This window comes from Oncorhynchus nerka, linkage group LG15, assembly GCF_034236695.1.
Source record: "Oncorhynchus nerka isolate Pitt River linkage group LG15, Oner_Uvic_2.0, whole genome shotgun sequence".
In the NCBI taxonomy this organism is placed as follows: Eukaryota; Metazoa; Chordata; class Actinopteri; order Salmoniformes; family Salmonidae; genus Oncorhynchus; species Oncorhynchus nerka.
In genome coordinates this window covers 80,692,764-80,714,335 of record NC_088410.1, presented here as the reverse complement: position 1 = coordinate 80,714,335, position 21,572 = coordinate 80,692,764, and the positions used below count along the sequence as shown (strand labels likewise).

General features: G+C 41.7%; 1 protein-coding gene across 1 annotated transcript; it reads right to left on the bottom strand.

The window, feature by feature from the left end:
- Positions 1-803: 803 nt before the first annotated feature.
- On the bottom strand, positions 804-19,614 carry LOC115143756 (metabotropic glutamate receptor 6-like). The gene is made up of 10 exons (XM_029684235.1): positions 19,025-19,614; positions 13,580-13,796; positions 13,284-13,419; positions 12,965-13,119; positions 12,679-12,819; positions 12,370-12,570; positions 5,783-5,922; positions 5,031-5,654; positions 4,543-4,854; positions 804-1,043 (listed from the first exon to the last, which is right to left on the bottom strand). The coding sequence occupies exons 1-10, from the start codon at positions 19,577-19,579 to the stop codon at positions 804-806; spliced, it is 2,721 nt and encodes a 906-aa protein (XP_029540095.1). The 5' UTR covers positions 19,580-19,614.
- Between the last annotated feature and the right edge of the window lie 1,958 nt (positions 19,615-21,572).

The window sequence follows — 21,572 nt, the reverse complement described above, 5'->3', positions numbered from 1 at the left end:
GACCCAAATAATTGTCCTGAGGAGAAAAATTAAAGACTATTTCATTGCCATGGTCAATTTGAGATATCCTACTGTAAAAGGAGACACTGTGTCCTGAAGTCTGGCAAAGCTGTCTACAATGTTCATTGTGTTCTGTTCAGGAATCAGGATGATCCAGGAGGATGATCCAATGTATCAACTGTTCCGTTTACAGTCAGGTCACAGCACTTGTTGCGAGTCAGTCAGTGTTTATTTAGAATGACAAAGTTAGCGTCTCCTTTTCATTTCATTTCCATCCCAACCATGTGACAGTGTAGCCTTCACCATTGATCAAAAGCTGTGCTTTGCCAAGAGAGACCATGCTAAGCTGTCATCTGTAAGGTGCCAAGTGTTGCATTCATCTCTGGTTTCCTGCTGGGTTATCTAAAGTGATTGAAGAGAGAGCAATTACTATTGTCTTAGTGAAAAATGAACACTGTAATCTGTTTCTGTTATTGTGAATACATACAGTAACACAGGTGAAGGATCAGTGGACACAGAAAAAAGGGTTCCGAAGGGGTTCTTCGGCTGTCACATAGGACAACCATTATTGGTTACAAGTAGTTAACCTTTTAGGTTCTAGGTGGAACCCTTTCAGTTCCAGGTAGAACCCTTTTGGTTTCCATGTGGAGGTTCTACATGGAACCCAAAAGGTTTCTAAATGGAACTGAAAGGGTTCTACCTGGAACCTAAAAGGGTTCTCCCATGGGGACAGCCGATGAACCCATTTAGGTTCTAAATAGCACCTTTTTCTAAGAGTTCTGACTGGACACCGTCTGCTTTACTCACTGTGATCTGTCAGGGACTATGGCGCTACTTTTGGACTCTCCGTTCTGCTTGTCTTCTTTCTGGGAGAGTTGCGTGGTCACTGCTGAAGCCACAGCCTTGAAGCTGCGTTTGCGTTTCTGCACGTTCTGCTCCGGAAGGAAGATGATGACATAGACCTTAGGGATGTACAACATGCCGAGCGACACAGTGGCACTCAGGCTCATGGACACCGTCAGGGTGGTGGTCTGGATGAACATCTGGAGCAGATAGAAGGCAGGGTGAAAGTTAACAATAAATACCTCAGTATAAACCTAGACATTTGAAAATAGGGGTTGGATTGCCTGGCTGGGTACTACGTGAATTGCATGTGTTGCATTCACAACTCAAAATATGATTTTTTAAATGTTTTATTATCTATCCTATGCCTGTAATTCCTTCTATTAATCAGAGAATAACCTGAGAATGAGTATATAGTATTCTGAGAATATGCTGAGAATACAGTAAACATTCAATAAACAGTGTATGGAGGTTGTCTTACACAATATTTTCCATGGCAATCCCCATGACACCTTTATTATGCCTAACTACTATACAATGTCTGAAGAAGCTATATGATGAGAAGTCTCAGAGGTACACAGCATACAGATGTTGTTTCTTCATCTGAATGTTCAGGAGCTGTTCTGAATGACTGTGTGATAATGCTCTCGGTAGCCGATGTGAGCAAGACCTTTAAACAGGTCAACATTCACAAAGCCGCAGGGCCAGACAGATTACCAGGACGTGTACTCAAAGAATGCGCGGACCAACTGTCAAGTGTCTTCACTGACATTTTCAACCTCTCCCTGACCGAGTCTGTAAAACCTACATGTTTCAAACAGGCCACCATAGTCCCTGTAACCAAGGAAGCGAAGGCAACCTGCCTAAATGATTACTGCCCCGTAGCACTCAAGTCGATAGCCATGAAGTGCTTTGAAAGGCTGGTCATGGCTCACATCAACACCATCCTCCCGGATACCATAGACCCACTTCAATTTCCATACCGCCCCAACAGATCCACAGATGACGTAATCTCAATCACACTCCACACTGCCCTTTCTAATCTGGACAAAATGCTGTTCATTGATTACAGCTCAGTGTTCAACCACATAGTTCCCATGAAGCTCATCACTAAGATAAGGACCCTGGGACTAAACACCTCCCTCTGCAACTGGATCCTGGACTTCCTGACGGGCCGCCCCCAGGTGGTAAGGGTAGGCAACAACACATCTGCCACGCTGATCGTCAACACTGGGGCCACTCAGGGCTGTGTACTCAGTCCCCTCCTGTACTCCCTGTTCACCCACGACTGCGAGGCCAAACACGACTCCAACACCATCATTACATTTGCTGATGACAATAGTGGTAGGCCTGATCACCGCCAACGATGAGACAGCCTATAGGAAGGAGGTCAGAGAACTGGCAGTGTGGTGCCAGGAAAACAACCTCTCCCTCATTGTGAGAAAGACAAAGGAGCTGATCATGGACTACAGGAAAAGGCTGGCCGAACAGGCCCCCATTAACATTGATGGGGCTGTAGTGGAGCGGGTCGAGAGTTTCAAGTTCCTTGGTGTCCACATCACCAACGAACTATCATGGTCCAAACACACCAAGACAGTCATGAAGAGGGCATAACAAAACCTTTTCCCCCTCGGGAGACTGAAAAGATTTGGCATGGTTCCCCAGATCCTCAAAATGTTCTACAGCTGCAACATCGAGAGCATTCTGGCCGGTTGCATCACCGCCTGGTATGGCAACTGCTCGGCATCGAACCGTAAGGCGCTACAGAGGGTAGTGCGTACAGCCCAGTACATCACTGGGGCCAAGCTTCCTGCCATCCAGGACGTATATAATAGGCGGTGTCAGAGAAAAGCCCATCAAATTATCAGAGACTCCAGTCACCCATGTCATAGACTGTTTTCCCTGCTACCGCACAGCAAGCGGTACCAGAGCGCCAAGTCTAGGTCCAAAAGGCTCCTTAACAGGTTCTACCCCCAAGCCATAAGACTGTTGAACAATTAATCAAATGGCCACCTGGACTATTTACATTGACCCCCCCTCCTTTGTTTTTACACTGCTGCTACTCGCTGTTTATTATCTATGCATAGTCACTTCACCCCTACCTACATGTACAAATTACTCAACTAACCTGTACCCCCGCACATTGACTCGGTACCAGTACCACCTGTATATAGCCTCGTCATTGTTATGCTATTGTAACTTTTTATGATTTTAAATGTTTTACTTTAGTTTATTTGGTCCATTTTTTCTTAACTCTTCCTGAACTGCACTGTTGGTTAAGGGCTTGTAAGTAAGCATTTCACGGTAAGGTCTACGCTTGTTGTATTCGGCGCATGTGACAAATAAAGTTTGATTTGATTTGATTTTAGACGGCTGTGTTTTTAGCCGAATAGATTTATAGCCCAGTAACTATAAACACTGAGGAGTGGTGCTCTATTCATGGGTATTTTAGCTAATCATCTTGGTGTTCCTCTGTTGTCAGCCTGGCAACAACAGTAATGAGAACAGACTTGTGGTCTGAGTCCAATGCACTGACAATTCAAAAGCAGTACACCTCATGAATGAATAAATAGCTACATGGCACAATATCCTGAGGGGATAACCCACATATCTTTTCATTTCTATATTCTCTGTCCTCTTCTTTGTTATGGTTTTTATTGGCTCTCAATGACCTGGCCAGCACTGATGTGGCAACGCATGGATGACCAGAGAGCACCGTTCACATGCGTTAATATTAAAGACATCATGACCACAGGCTAGTGCTAGGTACAGTATGGCTCAGCAACTAAGTGGCATTGAAATATGACAAAGGGCAGTTCTAATGAGACCCAAAGGCAATACAGACCAGAGAGAGATATGTTCTTATCATGTGCATCAGCAATTAAGTCAACCATCCAGACCACACACATTGAAGCAAGTCAGTAGAAAATGTAAAAACATAGCCAACCCTAAGTTTGCCGTGCTCTCCCAAATCTAACACCTTCCATTCACACTTCCCTAATGATCAGCATGCAATTATTGACACTTTTCTGAGTACCTCTCAAAATCTAATGCATCAATACCCCTGCATTCCTACCTAATAACACTGTTTTACTGTTATTGTGCTGTTATAATACTGTCTGCAACTAATGCAATCTGACAACTAAATGTTATTGATGCTATATTTAGACATTCTAAGCTATGAGTAACTGTGTAATTGAAAAGCATGTACGGGTTATTTTTTGTCACTCGGGGACCCATTTTGTCCCTGAGCTCATCTGACCTCATTTCTGAGTTCCCCCGTCTTTGATTAATTTCATTTCCATTTGCAGAGGGTAAAATAGTTTTAATTCACCTGGGGGTTGCATCATTTCAGTTTGACTGACTCTTAATAATACACCCTACTAGTCTGAATAAACTTCCATCTTTTAAATCTTGACTATTGTTCCACTGCTTTGTAAGCATAGAAATAAGCCACAAGGTAAATTGGCATCTGTCATTCAAGGAAGAGGATGCTGAACATACTGTAAGTACGACAGGTAACAAACTAGCATTTAATAACAGTGTTGACAGTTCTTCAATAGAGAAGTTAGCTCTAGAACCAATTCGAGAAAACATAGTTTTATGGTTGCTTTTAAAAAAAATGTTTTATCAAAAATGAACTTTTTTCCCGCAGGGTAAATACCAGCAATTATATAAATATAACATTGAATTTCAAACCTTCTCAGTAGACTGGGCTGTGCCAAAGAAGATGGGCACAAAGGCCAGCCACACGATGCAGGTGGTGTACATGGTGAAGCCAATGGGTTTCGCCTCGTTGAAGGTCTCTGGCACCCCTCTGCTCTTGATGGCGTACACAGTGCAGGTCACCATCAGCACGATACTGTAGCTCAAGCAGAGGACCAGGGCCAGGTCGGACATGTCACATTTCAGGACCCCACGTGCAAACTCTGGGTTGGGCGGGTGCTGCTCCTCATAGTCTATGATGGTGTGTGGGGGCACCACTCCGAACCAGATGAAAACTCCAAGTAACTGTGGATATACACAGAATTAGCTAAATATTGATGTGGCCCATGGTTCAGCCGTTCGATCTAATTCTACTGTATACCATTCCAGAAACCATTTCCTATGTCTTTAACAAAAAACACTGTTGTATTACTGCCTCGTTTTCATCACATGCAGTAGGAGAGAGGCAGAAACCCACTCACCTGCACTCCAATGAGTATAAAGGTGATGATGAGCTGAGAAGCAGGGCTGATGAACGGAGGTGGCGTGACTGCTTTCTTGCCCTGCTCAAAAATACGGTAAATGCGGTTGGTCTTGGTGAGCATAGCTGAGTAGGTAATACACATGCCCAGGCCCAGCAGCAGCCTGCGGAATGCACATACTGGGGCGCTGGGCTCTGCGATCATGAGGAAGGTGATGAGGTAGATGAGGAAGATGCCTGTCAGGAGAACATAGCTGAGCTCCCGGCCGGAGGCCCGGACGATGGGGGAGTTGTTAAAGCGGATGAAGGTGATGATGCATCCAGAGGTGGCTAAGATGCCCAAGACAGCCAGGAACACAGGGATGATGGCCCAGGGGGAGCTCCACTCCAGCTTGATAATGGGTGTGGACCGGCAGCCCGTCCGGTTTGGCATGGGACGCATGTTGAAGGGACACATGTCACAGTTTAGCTCATCCAGCTGGTACTGATATCCGTCACACAGCTCGCAGTGCCAGCAGCAGGGCACACCCTTCACCATCTTCTTCCTCTCTCCTAGCTCACAGGGGAAACTGCACACCGAGTCAGGGACTGCACTGTCCCCACCCGACCACTGCATCTCCTCAGCCTTCCACAGAAACAGAGACAGAAACAGACACAGTGACAGAAACCATGCTGAAGAACATCAAGTGATAAAAACACTGATAAAGTGAACATCAACATAGCTAAATGAAAAAGGCCAAAACAAATGTTTACATTGAGTCGCAGATAGTTTGTCCACTGGCCAATACACCGGTAGCCAGGGTTGGTGGTGTTTGAGAGCTGGAACTGGAAGATGTCATAGCGACCAGGAGCATCTCCATTTTCATTGAACATGACCCCAGTCCCTGCACTGCCTGTTGGATAGAGGAGCAGGGATTTTCAACAGGGCTACCCACTATTGGGCAGTATATTGTATGCACCATAAAGGGTCAGTAGTGTTCCCTGGTGGAATGCCTAAACCTTTGACCAAATAAAAATGTAACATTAGAGGAGGTGAACCTACAAGACTCGTGTCTTATGCAACCAGGGCAAAGCTGAGCATAAGATTCTTCCCGTGGGGGGTTCTTTTCCATACATGATGCTATTCTTTCTGTACTCTCTGGTCTGTTGCCTTAACACTATAGCTTATTCCTGCCTGTTCTGTTCAGGCATTCAATCAGAGAGGGCTTTCTATACAAAGGTCATCCACTAAGAGGGAAAAGGAAATAGCTATGCTTTCATAGAAAGCTCCTTGGACTCCAAACAGTGATAAAGAAATGTATTTTTTATGAAAGATGGAGCTAAAAAGAGGAGTGTGTCTTGTGTATGAAGAAAGAAGAGAGGCAGGCCTGGGGAAGAAGAGTGCATTGAAGGGATGTGCTGTGTACTGGGGCTTAGTACATTAGCAGAGATCCCAAGGCTAATGCAGAGTGCAGTGCTGTCTTCAGACTGAACTCCCTCCACACTCTTCTCTTAAACCCATGGGACGCGATGGGAACCAGAAGTGGAAAAGGCTTCATGAAACCATGCATTAGGCACACCGTGTCATTTCAATGTGGAAATCTGGGTAACATTTGGTTGAGAATTTGATCAATGAGATTTCAACATGTATTCACCCACTCAGAAAGGCAGCCAGAAGGTTGTTGAATTCTCAATGTGTTATCACTATGCTTTCAACAATCTTAAAGCACAACCAAATTCCAATGGAAAAACAATGTCAGAATTTTGGTTTAGCTGTCATCTAAATGTATTATCACTGCACTTTCAACCATTTAAAATCACAACAAAGTTAATAACATTTTACTGCAGTTGGCTAAATCAGGGTCACACAGAGTGTTTCTTGCTAGTCTTAAATAAATCTACTTTGAAACAAAAGTATATACATCACACACATGATTAGGGGCTTAAAAAAATGAAGACACCTGTATCACAATATTACACGTTATATAAATCACAGAACACTTAAATATAACAAAACAGTTTAAAATATAAAAAACATTCCACCCATGACGGGTGATTTGGTATTTTGACTGCAGGAAAGGTCTACAATGGGAATCCAAAATCAGATATTTTGTATTATATCACTGTGCTTCATCTATTAGCACAACTAAATGACCTGGATTGCAGTTGAGATTACATTAATAGTGTAAGTGATAAATGCTGTTCAAGATTCTGCACAGATTAATGTAGCAATTGTGAAGATCTCCACAGACCTGGGATCTTTGCAAGCTATCTCTTCAACATGCACACTTTCTATGATAACATAAGAAAACATTTATAGTTACAGTAACCTCAAAATGTGGCCATGGACGTGTCCCTCATTTTAGGTTGAATAAATACTGATATATTAGTTTGTAGGATAGCCTTAACTTTAGGCTATGTACTGTATTATAAAAGTCATATTGAATGGTACCCAACAAAATATCACAATTTAAAGGAGATTTATCTAATACTTGGACAGTTCCATCTGAGCCTCTCGCTTAATCCTATTCTTTATCTCGTTTTTGGGGTTTAGTTGGAGACGTGAATCAAACATATTATTTGTCGACAAGTTCATAGGCTATTTACTGTATTGCAAAGTTATATTGAATTGTATTTGTTTGTCAACGCATCAAAATATTAACATTTAAATGAGATGTATCTTTTGTGCCACGGAATTAGTCTGGCTTTAATTCCAGTTTGTCCGGATTCATGTTTCCATATCAACCAAAAATCTAAGTTAAAGAATAGGACTAAATCAAATCAAATGATTTAAAGTGCATTTAAAGTTTGATTTGATTTTGTCTTATTCTTTAAATTAGATTTTTGGTTGAGATTGAGATGTGAATCCAACATATTAATTATTAACTTGAACATTACATGTGAAATCAACTTGAAACCAGCTTGAAACATTAGGGCCTATATATATTGTCTATTTTTAGTTTAATTCTAGGTTGAATTGAAACAATAACAGTTGATGACTTTGCAAATGCTTTATAGGCCTAAATAGCATCATTGATTATACAGTTGAAGTGTGATGTTTACATACGCTTAGGTTGGAGTCATTAAAACTTGTTTTTCAACCACTCTGCTTATTTCTTGTTAACAAGTCGGCAAGTCGGTTAGGACATCTACATTGTGAATGACACAAGTCATTTTTCCAACAATTGTTTACAGACAGATTATTTCACTTATAATTTACTGTATCACAATTCCAGTGGGTCAGAAGTTTACATACACTAAATTGGCTGTGCCCTTAAACAGCTTGGAAAATTCCAGAAAATGATGTCATGGCTTTAGAAGCCTCTGATAAGCTAATTGTCAGTTAGCTTATCAGTTGAGTTGAGTCAATTGGAGGTGTACCTGTGGATGTATTTCAAGGCCTACCTTCAAACTCAATGCCTCTTTGCTTGACATCGTGGGAAAATCAAAAAACAAATCAGCCAAGACCTCAGAAAAAAAATTGTACCACAAGTTGGTTCATCCTTGGGAGCAATTTCCAAACGCCTGAAGGTACCACGTTCATCTGAACAAACAATAGTACGCAAGTATAAACACCATGGGACCACGCAGCCGTCATGCCGCTCAGGAAGGAGACGTGTTCTGTCTCCTAGAGATGAACGTACTTTGGTGCGAAATGTGCAAATCAATCCCAGAACAACAGCAAAGGACCTTGTGAAGATGCTGGAGGAAACAGGTACAAAGTGTCTATATAGTAAAACGAGTCCTATATCGACATAACCTGAAAGGCCGTTCAGCAAGGAAGAAGCCACTGCTCCAAAACTGCTATGTTTGGAGAAAAAAGGGGGAGGCTTGCAAGCCGAAGAACACCATCCCAACCGCAAAGCACGGGGGTGGCAATATCATGTTGTGGGGGTGCTTTGCTGCAGGAGGGCCTGGTGCACTTCACAAAATAGATGGCATCATGAGGGTGGACAATTATGTGGATATATTGAGGCAATATCTCAAGACATCAGTCAGGAAGTTAAAGCTTGGTCGCAAACGGGTCTTCTAAATGGACAATGACCCCAAGCATACTTCCAAAGTTGTGGAAAATGGCTTAAGGACAACAAAGTCAAGGTATTGGAGTGGCCATCACAAAGCCCTGACCTCAATTCTATAGAAATGTCTGGGCAGAACTGAAAAAAGTGTGTGCGAGCAAGGAGTCCTACACACCTGACTCAGTTTCACCAGCTCTGTCAGGAGGAATGGGCCAAAAATCACCCAACTTATTGTGGGAAGGTTGTGGAAGGCTACTGAAACGTTTGACCCAAGTTAAATAATTTAAAGGCAATGCAACCAAATATTAATTGACTGTATGTAAACTTCTGACCCACTGGAAATGTAATGAAAGAAATTAAAGCTGAAAGAAATAATTCTCTCTCCTATTATTCTGACATTTCGTATTCTTAAAATGAAGTGGTGATCCTAACTGACTTAATTAAGATTTTTACTGGGATTAAATGTCAGGAATTGTGAAAAACGGAGTTTAAATGTATTTTGCTAAGGTGTATGTAAACTTCAGACTTCAACTGTATATACAAAAGCATGTGGACACCCCTTCAACTTAGTGGATTTGGCAATTTCAGCCACACCCATTGCTGACAAGTGTATAAAACCGATCACACAGCCATGCAATCTCCATAGACAAACATTGGCAGTAGACAGTGGTGGGAAAAGTACCCAATGTTCATACTTGAGTAAAAGTAAAGATACCTTCATAGAAAATGACTTAAGTAAAAGGGAAAGTCACCCAGTAAAATTTTACTTGAGTAAAAGTCTAAAGGTATTTGGTTTTAAATATACTTAAGTATCAAATGTAAATGTAATTGCTAAAATATACATAGGTATCAAAAGTAAAAGTAGAAGTATACTGCTAATCATTTCAAATTCCTTATATTAAGCAAACCAGACGACACAATTTTCTGTTTTTTTTATTTGTATTTACGAATAGCCAGGGGCACACACCAACACTCAGATATACTTTACAAATCAAGTATTTGTGTTTAGTGAGTCCGCCAGATAGGAGGCAGTGGGGATGACCAGGGGTGTTCTCTTGGTAAGTACGTAATTTGGACCATTTTCCTGTCCTGTTAAGGATTCAAAATATAACAAGAACTTTTGGGTGTCAAGGAAAATGTATTTAATCAAATGTATATAATTTCCTTTAGGAATGTAGTGAAGTAAAAGTTGTCAAAAAATATAAATAGTAAAGTACAGATACCCCAACAACTACTTAAGTAGTACTTTAAAGTATTTTTACTTAAGTACTTTATACCACTGGCAGTAGAATGGCCTTATTGAAGAGCTCAATGACTTTCAACATGGCAACGACATAGGATTCCATCTCTCCTACAAGTCAGTTCGCCCCGATAAGACCTGGTATTGTGAAGAGGATCGTCTCAGGAGCAACAACAGCTCAGCACCGAAGTGGTAGGCCACACAAGCTCACAGAACGGGACCGCCGAGTGCTGAAGCGCATAACACATAAAAATCGTCTGTCCTCGGTTGCAACACTCACTACCGAGTTCCAAACTGCCTCTGGAAGTAACTGTTCGTCAGGTGTTTCATGAAATGGGTTTCAATGTCCCAGCAGCCGTACACATGCCTAAGATCACCGTGCACAATACCAAGTGTCAGCTGGAGTGGTTTAAAGCTCGCCGCCATTGGAGCAGTGGAAATTAGTTCTCTGGAGTGATGAATCACGCTTCACCACTGGCAGTCCGACGGACAAATCTGGGTTTGGCGGATGCCTGGAGAACATTACCTGCCCCAGTGCATAGTGCCAGTTTGGTTGAGGAGGAATAATGGCCTGGGGCTGTTTTTCATGGGTCGGGCTAGGCTACAGCATACAATGACATTCTAGACGATTCTGTACTTACAACTTTGTGTGAAGAGTTTGGTGAAGGCCCTTTCCTGTTTCAGCATGACAATACTTTGCTGCTCTTTTGCACACCAATATCACTACTTACACACCATCATCTTCTCATCATCATCTGCTCATCTATCACTCCAGTGTTAATCTGCTAAATTGTAATTACTTTGCTACTATGGCCTATTTATTGCCATACCTCCTCATGCCATTTGCACACACTGTATATAGACTTCCTTTTTTTCTATTGTGTTATTGACTGTAAGCTTGTTTATTCCATGTAACTGTGTGTTGTTGTTTCTGTCGCACTGCTTTGCTTTATCTTGGCCTGGTCGCAATTGTAAATGAGAACTTGTTCTCAACCAGCTTACCTGGTTAAATAAAGGTGAAATTTAAAAAATAAAAAATCTATTATTGGGCACAGACAACAGCACAAAAGCAAGAAGGTAGAGACAGTAAGAGTGTCCATGATTGAGTCTTTGAATGATGAGATGAAGATAAAACTGTCCAGTTTGAGTGTTTTTGACAGCTCGTTACAGTTGCAACGAACTGAAAAGAGGAGTGACCCAGGGATGTGTGTGCTTTGGGGATCTTTAACAGAATGTGATTGGCAGAACGGGTGTGTATGTGGAGGATGAGGGCTGTAGTATGTATCTCAGATAGGGGGAGTGAGGCCTAAGAGGGTTTTATAAATAAGCATCAACCAATGTTGCAACATCTAGCCTTCCCAGAAGATAGCAGCAAAGGGGGGACCAACTCCATATTAACGCCCATGATTTTGGAATAAGATGTTCGACGAGCAGGTGAACACATACTTTTGGTCTTGTAGTGTACTTTATACAAGGTTTGTCTATGCTGAAAATGTGTTACAATGATGACACAATCCTGTGGTTGAAATTCCACCCTCAAAACAACAGTTGATAACTTTCAAATCCAATGTATTTTCCATTTAAATTACACGTCACAATACGTTGACAAATTACGTTGACACAACATTGATTCAACTGGTTTGTGCATTTTCTCTCTACACTTTCTAACCATTTTTTAAATTATTTAATTTATCAAGAATATATTCTGGTTTGACAGCAACAACAAAAATAAAATTCAGGATGGAAAATATATTTTCCAACTTGATTTAAACAAAGTCTATAGAATGTTCCAAGACCTGATTGATTGCTGCTCCAATGGAATCCCTCAAGACCCTAAGAGCTGTTGGAAATTACCGCCTGCCTGAAACCTCTACCTGTTTTGGTAGGATGGAGTTTTGGCCTTCCATGGTGACATCATCATGCACTAAATTAGTTAAAAGACCACTCAAACCACTCCCAGACAGTCCTAGCAAAAGTTGTGTTTGAGAAATTGCCCTTTGCTAAGAAGCAATTTTTGTACTTAATTGTTATCCAGAAATGATATTGATATTGCGATAAAAATGGACCTTAAATGACCCGTGTTCCCTACATTTCCAACTCACCATTAAAGTTGACTGAGCGAATGTATTGGAGCAGCTTACTCCCTTCCACTGGGTCCATCTTCTCACAGACACCCATGGAGCCCGGACAGAGGTCCAGGTGCATGCTGTGTAAGGCATGGGCCATGACATACACCGCGTCAATCACAAACTGTACCTTCCCTTCCTGCTCATACTGAGATTCCTGAGCGATTCTCTCTTCACCTGAAGAAGAGAGGAAGGGTGGCATACAATGGTTAAAGCCAGTGTAGCCTATAAATAAATCTGCTGATTTGAGATATAACATATGTCAGAAGTAACCTCTTCTCCTACCTGTACATTTTCTCCTACCAAGGTCGTACTTGATACCTGCTCGGGTCAGTTTACATTTGAAGTCGTCCTCCCAGTATTCAGCAAACCAGATGTTCCTTCTGTTGTTTTCCAGAGATCTTGAGGTGAAGTAGTTGTCAAACCCTTGGCAAAGAACCAACAGAGGACAAACAGAACATCACTATCACCATATGTTTAAGACTTTCCCATCACCCACTGAAGTTAAAGTCATACTGAATACCAAAATATAATGTATCTCTGCAATACCTTTTCCATATGTTTTCCTTACCGTCGATGGAGGCCCTCTTAGGGAGGATGGTGACAGCCCCCTCAGCCACATCCTCCTGGTCCAGGATGGGCGAGCTCTTGGCCCCCCAGCTGTCAGAGCCCACAAAAAGGAAGTGACCCGTCAGGTTGGCCTTCTTTGCTGCCTCTAAGACACGTCTGCGAGAAGTGGTGGTAAGACATTAGCACACTGGTCCTTCAGTAGCTCTAGACTCTATAAGAACTTGGTACTGTAGAGCTTAGAGAACAAGTAGAACATGGTGGTTATGTGACAACCTTCCTATGGAAAGGAAAGGAAAAGTTACTACTAAGTTACCACTCACCTGATGTCGTCCTCATTGGCAAAGATGATGACCCCACGAGCATTAGAGGTCTCCATTAATCTCTTAATGATCTTATCAAAGCCCCCTGGTTTGGGCTCTCGGGGGATTTTAATGGATTGGGCGATGCATAGACCTCCTGAATAAAGGGAGAAGAAAGACACAAGATTCAAACCATCAAGGTGTTTCTTCATTGGACCTCATATCCTCCCCATACAGTACCATCAATTGCAACACCATAGTGGCCATGGTTACGCTACATCAGAAAATGTCAATTTACCACAAAATTCAGTACAAACCTGCCTCTCGAGATATCTGGAGGAAGGCATCGACACCACTCTCTCCGTAATTTCCTTCTGAGGCCAGTGTAGATACGTAGTTCCACCCCATAGCCTTGACGATGTCCACCATGGCCTGGGCCTGGTAGGAGTCAGGAGGGACCACACGGGAGAAGAACTCATAACGGCTTTTGTCACTCAGCTCTGGAGCCGTGGACGCATAACTAATCTGGGGGATCTGAAAGATACAGATGTTACATGATGTTAATGGCTGCATGTGCTGAACTTTATAAAGATACCAGAGACAATCATTAGATTCAAAAGGACGGTTACTGGATGTTGGAAAGTTACTGAACCATGTGGGCCTTTCTCTGCAGCACCAGACACCATGTGTCATTTATCAAATCAATCTTCGTCTGGATAAATCATACACACAGTTGGTAAACAAACAACATAATACCACATTGCCAGGCATTTTGTCCCAAAACAACACTATAATGGAGGGTGCTGAATAGTTCTCACTTGTCCAGCCAATGTAATCCACTGGAACATTCATACAGTGTAATATTGCTACAGCAATAACTACTGGTCTGTGTCGGCCATAAAAGCCAACGTCATGGTAAAATACAGATGATAAATTTCACCGCAGTAAAAGCATTTGTTTGGAAATAAATTGATGAGAAGATTCATTTACTGGTGTGCTACTTCATTAATGACACAGTTTATGTGAGGGGTCTTGGCTCTGACCCCACTAATGCCTGCCCATGGTTTAATGAGAGATTCTTTGGAGGGATGAGGAGAGAAAGGTAGACACAAGGGGTTGTGAAGGGAGAAGGAGAGAAGAGGGAGAGAACCATTTCACAGATTATCTGGAAGGATTATATGGGTTTTAGTCCAATTACGTTAAGCACAGAGGGAGAGAGACAGAGATCAAGAGACAAGGTTACCATTTCTCAGCTGTAAGCCATACAATATATTATATTCTGATGGCCACGTGCAGCTTAAATTTGTTGCTTTAATTTCACCCTTTCCCTCTAGTGGGAACATTCATATATTACTCTGATACAGATCTAAGATCTTAATTTGATCACCCTGTTGCAAGTGAACTTTCCTGCACTGCAGGACATGTTAATCTTGTAGTGTATTTGAGGTTTAAAAAGGCTTCTGAAGTTTGTAATTTCGACTTTGAAATTTCAGACTTGATTTTCCTTTACGAAAAATATATCAACCCCAACAAAAATGTCCATTAATTATAATCCACATAATAATTCACATTTCCTGTTGCTGCAGGATTATTTTCTTGCTGTTGTAAACTGGCTCAAATTAAGATCCCACATCTGCATGAATACCATATATGGCTCCAACTACACTGCTCAAAGAAATAAAGGGAACACTTAAACAACACAATGTAACTCCAAGTCAATCACACTTCTGTGAAATCAAAGTGTCCCCTTAGGAAGCAACACTGATTGACAATACATTCCGCCTTTCGTTCCAGTACTCTGCTGCCTGTGACTGGAACGAACTGCAAAAATCGCTGAAGTTGGAGACTTTTATCTCCCTCACCAACTTCAAACATCAGCTATCCGAGCAGCTAACCGATCGCTGCAGCTGTACATAGTCTATTGGTAAATAGCCCACCCATTTTCACCTACCTCATTCCCATACTGTTTTTATACTGTTTTTTTTATTTTTTTATTTACTTTTCTGCTCTTTTGCACACCAATATCTCTACCTGTACATGACCATCTGATCATTTATCACCCTAGTGTTAATCTGCAAAATTGTATTATTCGCCTACCTCCTCATGCCTTTTGCACACATTGTATATAGACTGCCCATTTTTTTTCTACTGTGTTATTGACTTGTTAATTGTTTACTCCATGTGTAACTCTGTGTTGTCTGTTCACACTGCTATGCTTTATCTTGGCCAGGTCGCAGTTGCAAATGAGAACTTGTTTTCAACTAGCCTACCTGGTTAAATAAAGGTGAAATAAAAATAAAAAATAAACATGCTGTTGTGCAAATGGAATAGACAACAGGTGGAAATTATAGGCAATTAGCAAAGACACCCCCAATAAAGGAGTGGTTCTGCAGGTGGTGACCACAGACCACTTCTCAGTTCCTATGCTTCCTGGGTGATGTTTTGGTCCCTTTTGAATGCTGGCGGTGCTTTCACTCTAGTGGTAGCATGAGTCTACAACCCACACAAGTGGCTCAGGTAGTGCAGCTCATCCAGGATGGCACATCAATGCGAGCTGTGGCAAGAAGGTTTGCTGTGTCTGTCAGCGTAGTGTCCAGAGCATGGAGGCGCTACCAGGAGACAGGCCAGTACATCAGGAGACGTGGAGGAGGCAGTAGGAGGGCAACAACCCAGCAGCAGGACCGCTACCTCCGCCTTTGTGCAAGGAGGAGCAGGAGGAGCAGTGCCAGAGCCCTGCAAAATGACCTCCAGCAGGCCACAAATGTGCATGTGTCTGCTCAAACGGTCAGAAACAGACTCCATGAGGGTGGTATGAGGGCCCGACGTCCACAGGTGGGGGTTTTGCTTACAGCCCAATACCGTGCAGGACGTTTGGCATTTGCCAGAGAACACCAAGATTGGCAAATTCGCCACTGGAGCCCTGTGTTCTTCACAGATGAAAGCAGGTTCACACTGAGCACACGTGACAGACGTGACAGAGTCTGGAGACTCCGTGGAGAATGTTCTGTTTCCTGCAACATCCTCCAGCATGACCGGTTTGGCGGTGGGTCAGTCATGGTGTGGGGTGGCATTTCTTTGGGGGGTTGCACAGCCCTCCATGTGCTCACCAGAGGTAGCCTGACTGCCATTGGGTACCGAGATGAGACCCCTTGTGAGACCATATGCTGGTGCGGTTGGCCCTGTGTTCCTCCAAATGCAAGACAATGCTAGACCTCATGTGGCTGGAGTGTGTCAGCAGTTCCTGCAAGAGGAAGGCATTGATGCTATGGACTGGCCCGCCCGTTCACCAGACCTGAATCCAATTGAGCACATCTGGGACATCATGTCTCGCTCCATCCACCAACGCCACGTTGAACCACAGACTGTCCAGGAGTTGGCGGATGCTTTAGTCCAGGTCTGGGAGGAGATCCCTCAGGAGACCATCCGCCACCTCATCAGGAGCATGCCCAGGCGTAGTAGGGAGGTTATACAGGCACCTGGAGGCCACACACACTACTGAGCCTCATTTTGACTTGTTTTAAGGACATTACATCAAAGTTGGATCAGCCTGTATCAGTGTGGTTTTCCACTTTAATTTTGAGTGTGACTCCAAATCCAAACCTCCATGGGTTGATAAATTTGATTTCCATTGATCATTTTTGTGTGATTTTGTTGTCAGCACATTCAACTATGTAAAGAAAAAAGTATTTAATAAGACTATTTCATTCATTCAGATCTAGGATGTGTTATTTTAGTGTTCCCTTTATTTTTTTGAGCAGTGTATATAGTCTTCTGTTGGGGAGAGTGAAATTCAATACACCAAACATTGATAACATCAATAGTAACATTCATTTCCAATATTTACATTCCAACATGAATTCCTAAAACAACATGAAGCCTCCTTTAAACCAAAAGACAAGGATGACATCAATTCTCTTCAGAAATCAATTGATTATGGCTGTCAGACAAATGTCTATCAAAAAATAAATAGACTGTTCTGCTATGTTGCAACCCTATCAGGTTATTTGGCCATGCCATGTATATTGTCAGTGCCATGTGTGTTGAGTTCAATGACATTTACAGGGATCTCTGACCTCAACCCTATAGACAAACCTTACCCTTCCCAGAGCTCTTACAATTCACTCTCAAGACCAGGACAACTCAAACGTTTAATAAATACCACAGAGAACATGTAGTTCAGATGTCATGTTAGAATATTATGTATTGTGATTCAAATGAGAGAACAATCATATTAAATCATGAAAATTACGCTTTTAAACAAATTCTCTCTGACTCTGGTATTAGATAGAGGTGATACAATGCGTATTAAATCAGACTGAGGACATCACACATCAGACTCTATCTGAGTAACTGTGCAAACTCTAGAACGGTACATTATGGGATGGAACTTAAGGATTTTGGGCACTGGCCAGCTAGTAGACCACATTTTTAAGTAGCCCAGGTCCAAAATCTGTGCCATGCAATATAGCCAGCAATATAGCCAGCAGGCTAGTTGGACACATTTTCTACAAGTCTGGTCTAAAGAATACTAGCCTCTGACTAGCAGGCTGACTTAATTTCCATCGCTGAGTACATACGTACAGGACAAGCCCACCATTTAGTTAAATCTGCAGAACACCGAAAGTTGGTGATATCGTAGAACCAATGTCATCCCTCTGGCCTGATGCTCTATTTTCAGACTGGGTCCTGAGCTGCTGAGAGGGGCTTAATGGAGGATGGGATCTACAATTCTGTAGTTAACATCTTCACGATATGCAAGGTGACGCCTTGGTTCCCAACTAATAGCTCTCCATAAAGAGAATTAACTAGTGACAGAGGACTAGAGATGGTAGATGCTTAGCTTCTTGAACCTGAAGATTATTGAACCTAGTTGAAATGGCTAGTTTTAACAGCGACATTTCTAGATTAATAGTGGGTCATTAATGAGTCATGTCACTAAGTCACTGAGGGATTTAGGCAGCCCTAGTGTTCCGTTATAGCAATTAGCAGTGTATCTTATATTGAGTTTGTGTGAAATGAAACAGTTGAGGAAAATGCCAGGGTGTAAGTTCACAGCTGATTCATCAGGAAAACCTATTCGCGGCTCAGAACATGGATTCACAGGGGAATGGTGTTCACTTTCCATAGACGTCATACCCTACTGCTACATCCCACTGGCACAGACGTTAGTTCAATGTGTAGTTTTGATTTATATCAAAACACACAATTGCCCCACACATTACATAATGTAAAGGTATATTAAAGGTCCGATTTGGCTGTTTTTATCTCAATATAAAATAATTTCTAGGTAACAATTAAATAACTTTTATTAAAATGGTCAAAAAGAAACAAAAATAGCCTTAATTTCTCAAGAAAGAATTTAGCCAAGATTGTGTGGGAGTGGTTTGAGTGGGGAGGGAAAAACTGAAAATGTGCTGTTATTGGCAGAGGTTTGGAGCTCTCTTTCTTATTGGTCTATTAACTGCATGGCGATGTCACCATGGAAGGCCAACACTCCTTCCCACCAAACCAGGAAGACATTTCAGGCAGTTTTTTCAAACAGTTCTTACACTAAAGGCATTATCATAATTTCCACAATTTCACAGTATTATTCCAACCTCATAGTGTGGAAATATATATAAAACACAGGAAAAATCAAGTTTTTGACTGCACTGGGCCTTTAACTCTGCTGAAGAATATATGTACGTGTTTGAGGATAATGCTGTAGCATGGGAATATAGTACAGTGAGGGCTGCAATGCACAGCACAAGAAGGAGTCTCACCGCAAAGAGTCTCAGCACGTTGGCCACCATGATGGACACTGAGCTGCCGGAAGCCCCGATTACTCCGACCACCCTCTCCGGTTTGGGAATGATGGGTGGCTCGCCATTAGAGCAGCGCACGTCCGAATTATCCTTCTGGATGAGGGCCTGGACGAAGGTTAGCGACTGCTCCAGGGCGTAGGTGTCTCTAGAACAGGTGTCCAGGATTCTGGCCCCCAGTGTGATGTTAGGCAGGAGGTCAGGGTCACTGTTGATCTGATCCAGGGCATACAGCATGGCCTCCATACGGTGGATACCTTTCTCCCGCTTGATCTCCCCACAGGGCACACCGGCTGGCCCACGGGAGTGCACTGGGAACAGGCCACCCAGGGTGATGTCCCCCTCAATCTTGATGGAGTGTGGTTGTGTGCCCTGCTGAGCCCATGTCTCTGGACTTAGACCCAGAAACAACATTAACAGTAACCTGGGAAATGTTGTTACATGACATCCAAATGGTGGACCAAACCCACAGCAGGACTGCGATTTGTGGCTCTGTGATGTCATGATTTTGGCCATCAAAGGTTCCTGTATCCAGTGTTAAAGTACCAGGCTCCTCCCTCTACCTTTGATACCTGTGAACAGTTTAATGAGGACATGTTGGTCTTTGGTTAAGTTAAATACATCTGTATAGCTTTCATTACATACATTTTAAACTAACACTGCATGAGTCAAATAACTGTTTATCATACAAATTGATCTGCAAATGCTCTAACCATGGCAGCAGAAATTACAATACACAATGTCTTGACATCACTGGCATATATATACTGAACAAAAATATGAATGCAACATATAAACTGTTGGTCACATGTTTCATGAGCTGAAATAAAAGATCCCAGAAATGTTCCATACACACAAAAAGCTTCAAAACTTTTGTGCTAACATTTGTTTACATCCCTGTTAGTGAGCATCTTTCCCTTGCCAAGATAATCCATCCACCTGACAGTGGTGGCATATCAAGAAGCTGATTAAACAGCATGATCATTACACAGGTGCACCTAAAAGGCCACTCTAAAATATGCAGGGGGTGCTGAGGAGTATTTCTGTCAGTAATTATGTGGGGAAAAACTAATTGTGTACCGCTGCCCAGTCATGTGAAATCCATAGATTAAGGCCTAATGAATTTATTTATATTGATTGATTTCCTTATATGAAATGTAACTCAGTAAAATCTTTGAAGTTGTTGCATGTTGCATTTATAATTTTGTTCAGTGTATAATATTCCCAAACATTATCATTCAACTAGACAATATAAGACATGCCACTTTAGTTCTTCACGACAGTCTCAAAATGAGCATAACAAATTTGTTTAAAAGTGTGTGTCTGTGTCCGAGAATATCTACTGCTCCTAGACTATAAAATCAACCCGCTCAAACACCACAGCAGAGAGTCTTCATGAGTAAAGGTTATCTGTATTAAAAGGGTTGGACAAGTAAAACACAGCCAAGAGAGCAGCAAAGTGCATAGTAATAACATTGCATAAATATTTCACAAAAGCGAACATGGACAGATACAGAATATCTGTTTTATGTTATTTTTATTATGTTCTGTAATACTGTTTAGGTTTAATGAAACATAAGGGAGACATAGGGGTGAGAGAAATAGAAGAATTAAGGTGCATGTTCAAGATCAAAATATGACTTGTGTAAGGAACAAGGAATTTCATCCCGATATGACGCTAAGAATATATATACTGAAATATATATACTGAAATATAGCTCACAGTTTGACTGCCTATCCAGCTTACTTTTCTTACATTTTCACTATGTGAGGGGGAGATCTGAATAAATTATAACAGTATTGGAAAATTGGTCAAATATTTGGTGTACCCGTTTCCTGCAATCAAATGACTGAGTGGCCTCAAGGATGTAATGTTATATTGCAAACAAAAAAAATCATAATTAATAAACTTTTCTTTTTTGAAGCTGCCAAAAATCTGGTGTTTCTTTGTTCATTTAAATGGTTTTGTTATATTTCAGTCTTTTGTGATGTATATAGTGGTATATTGGAATGCAAACTCAAAATATAATACATAACAAAACTATATCTGACATGGTACATGTGTCTTTTTTAAGCCCATAACCATGTGTGTGAGGTGTATACTTTTGTTTCAAAGAAGATTTGTTTAAGACTACCAAGAAACACTCTGTGTGACCCTGATTTAGCCAACTGCAGTAAAAGGTTATTAAGACATAACCAACTAAAGATATTGAAATGACAATAATATTGTTATGCAAATATGATGTTTCACAGAGTAAGGATAATTAAACCTTTAAACGTTTTGTTGTTGCAAAACAGAATTTTATCTTAGTTGTATGATTATCATCCAACCAAACATCACATGCTATCATTTGATGCACATATCAATATTGTGCAAACAATGAAAAAACTGTGTTTGATACTGGCCTGAAGTCTACACAAATTCTGCAAGGCCTTGAAATAGAGATGTGACATATATTTGTAGATAAATATAAGAATTGACTGCTTACCTGAGCATTCCATTTGGACC

What these genes read in the sequence shown, in the direction of transcription:
- LOC115143756 (XM_029684235.1), bottom strand. Translation starts at nt 19,579, where the DNA reads ATGGCCAAAATCATGACATCACAGAGCCACAAATCGCAGTCCTGCTGT. An exon ending in GCCAATGAGGACGACATCAG is followed by an intron (nt 13,120 to 13,283) that starts GTGAGTGGTAAC and finishes CACTTCTCGCAG; the next exon opens with ACGTGTCTTAGAGGCAGCAA. An exon ending in TAAGAGGGCCTCCATCGACG is followed by an intron (nt 12,820 to 12,964) that starts GTAAGGAAAACA and finishes TTCTTTGCCAAG; the next exon opens with GGTTTGACAACTACTTCACC.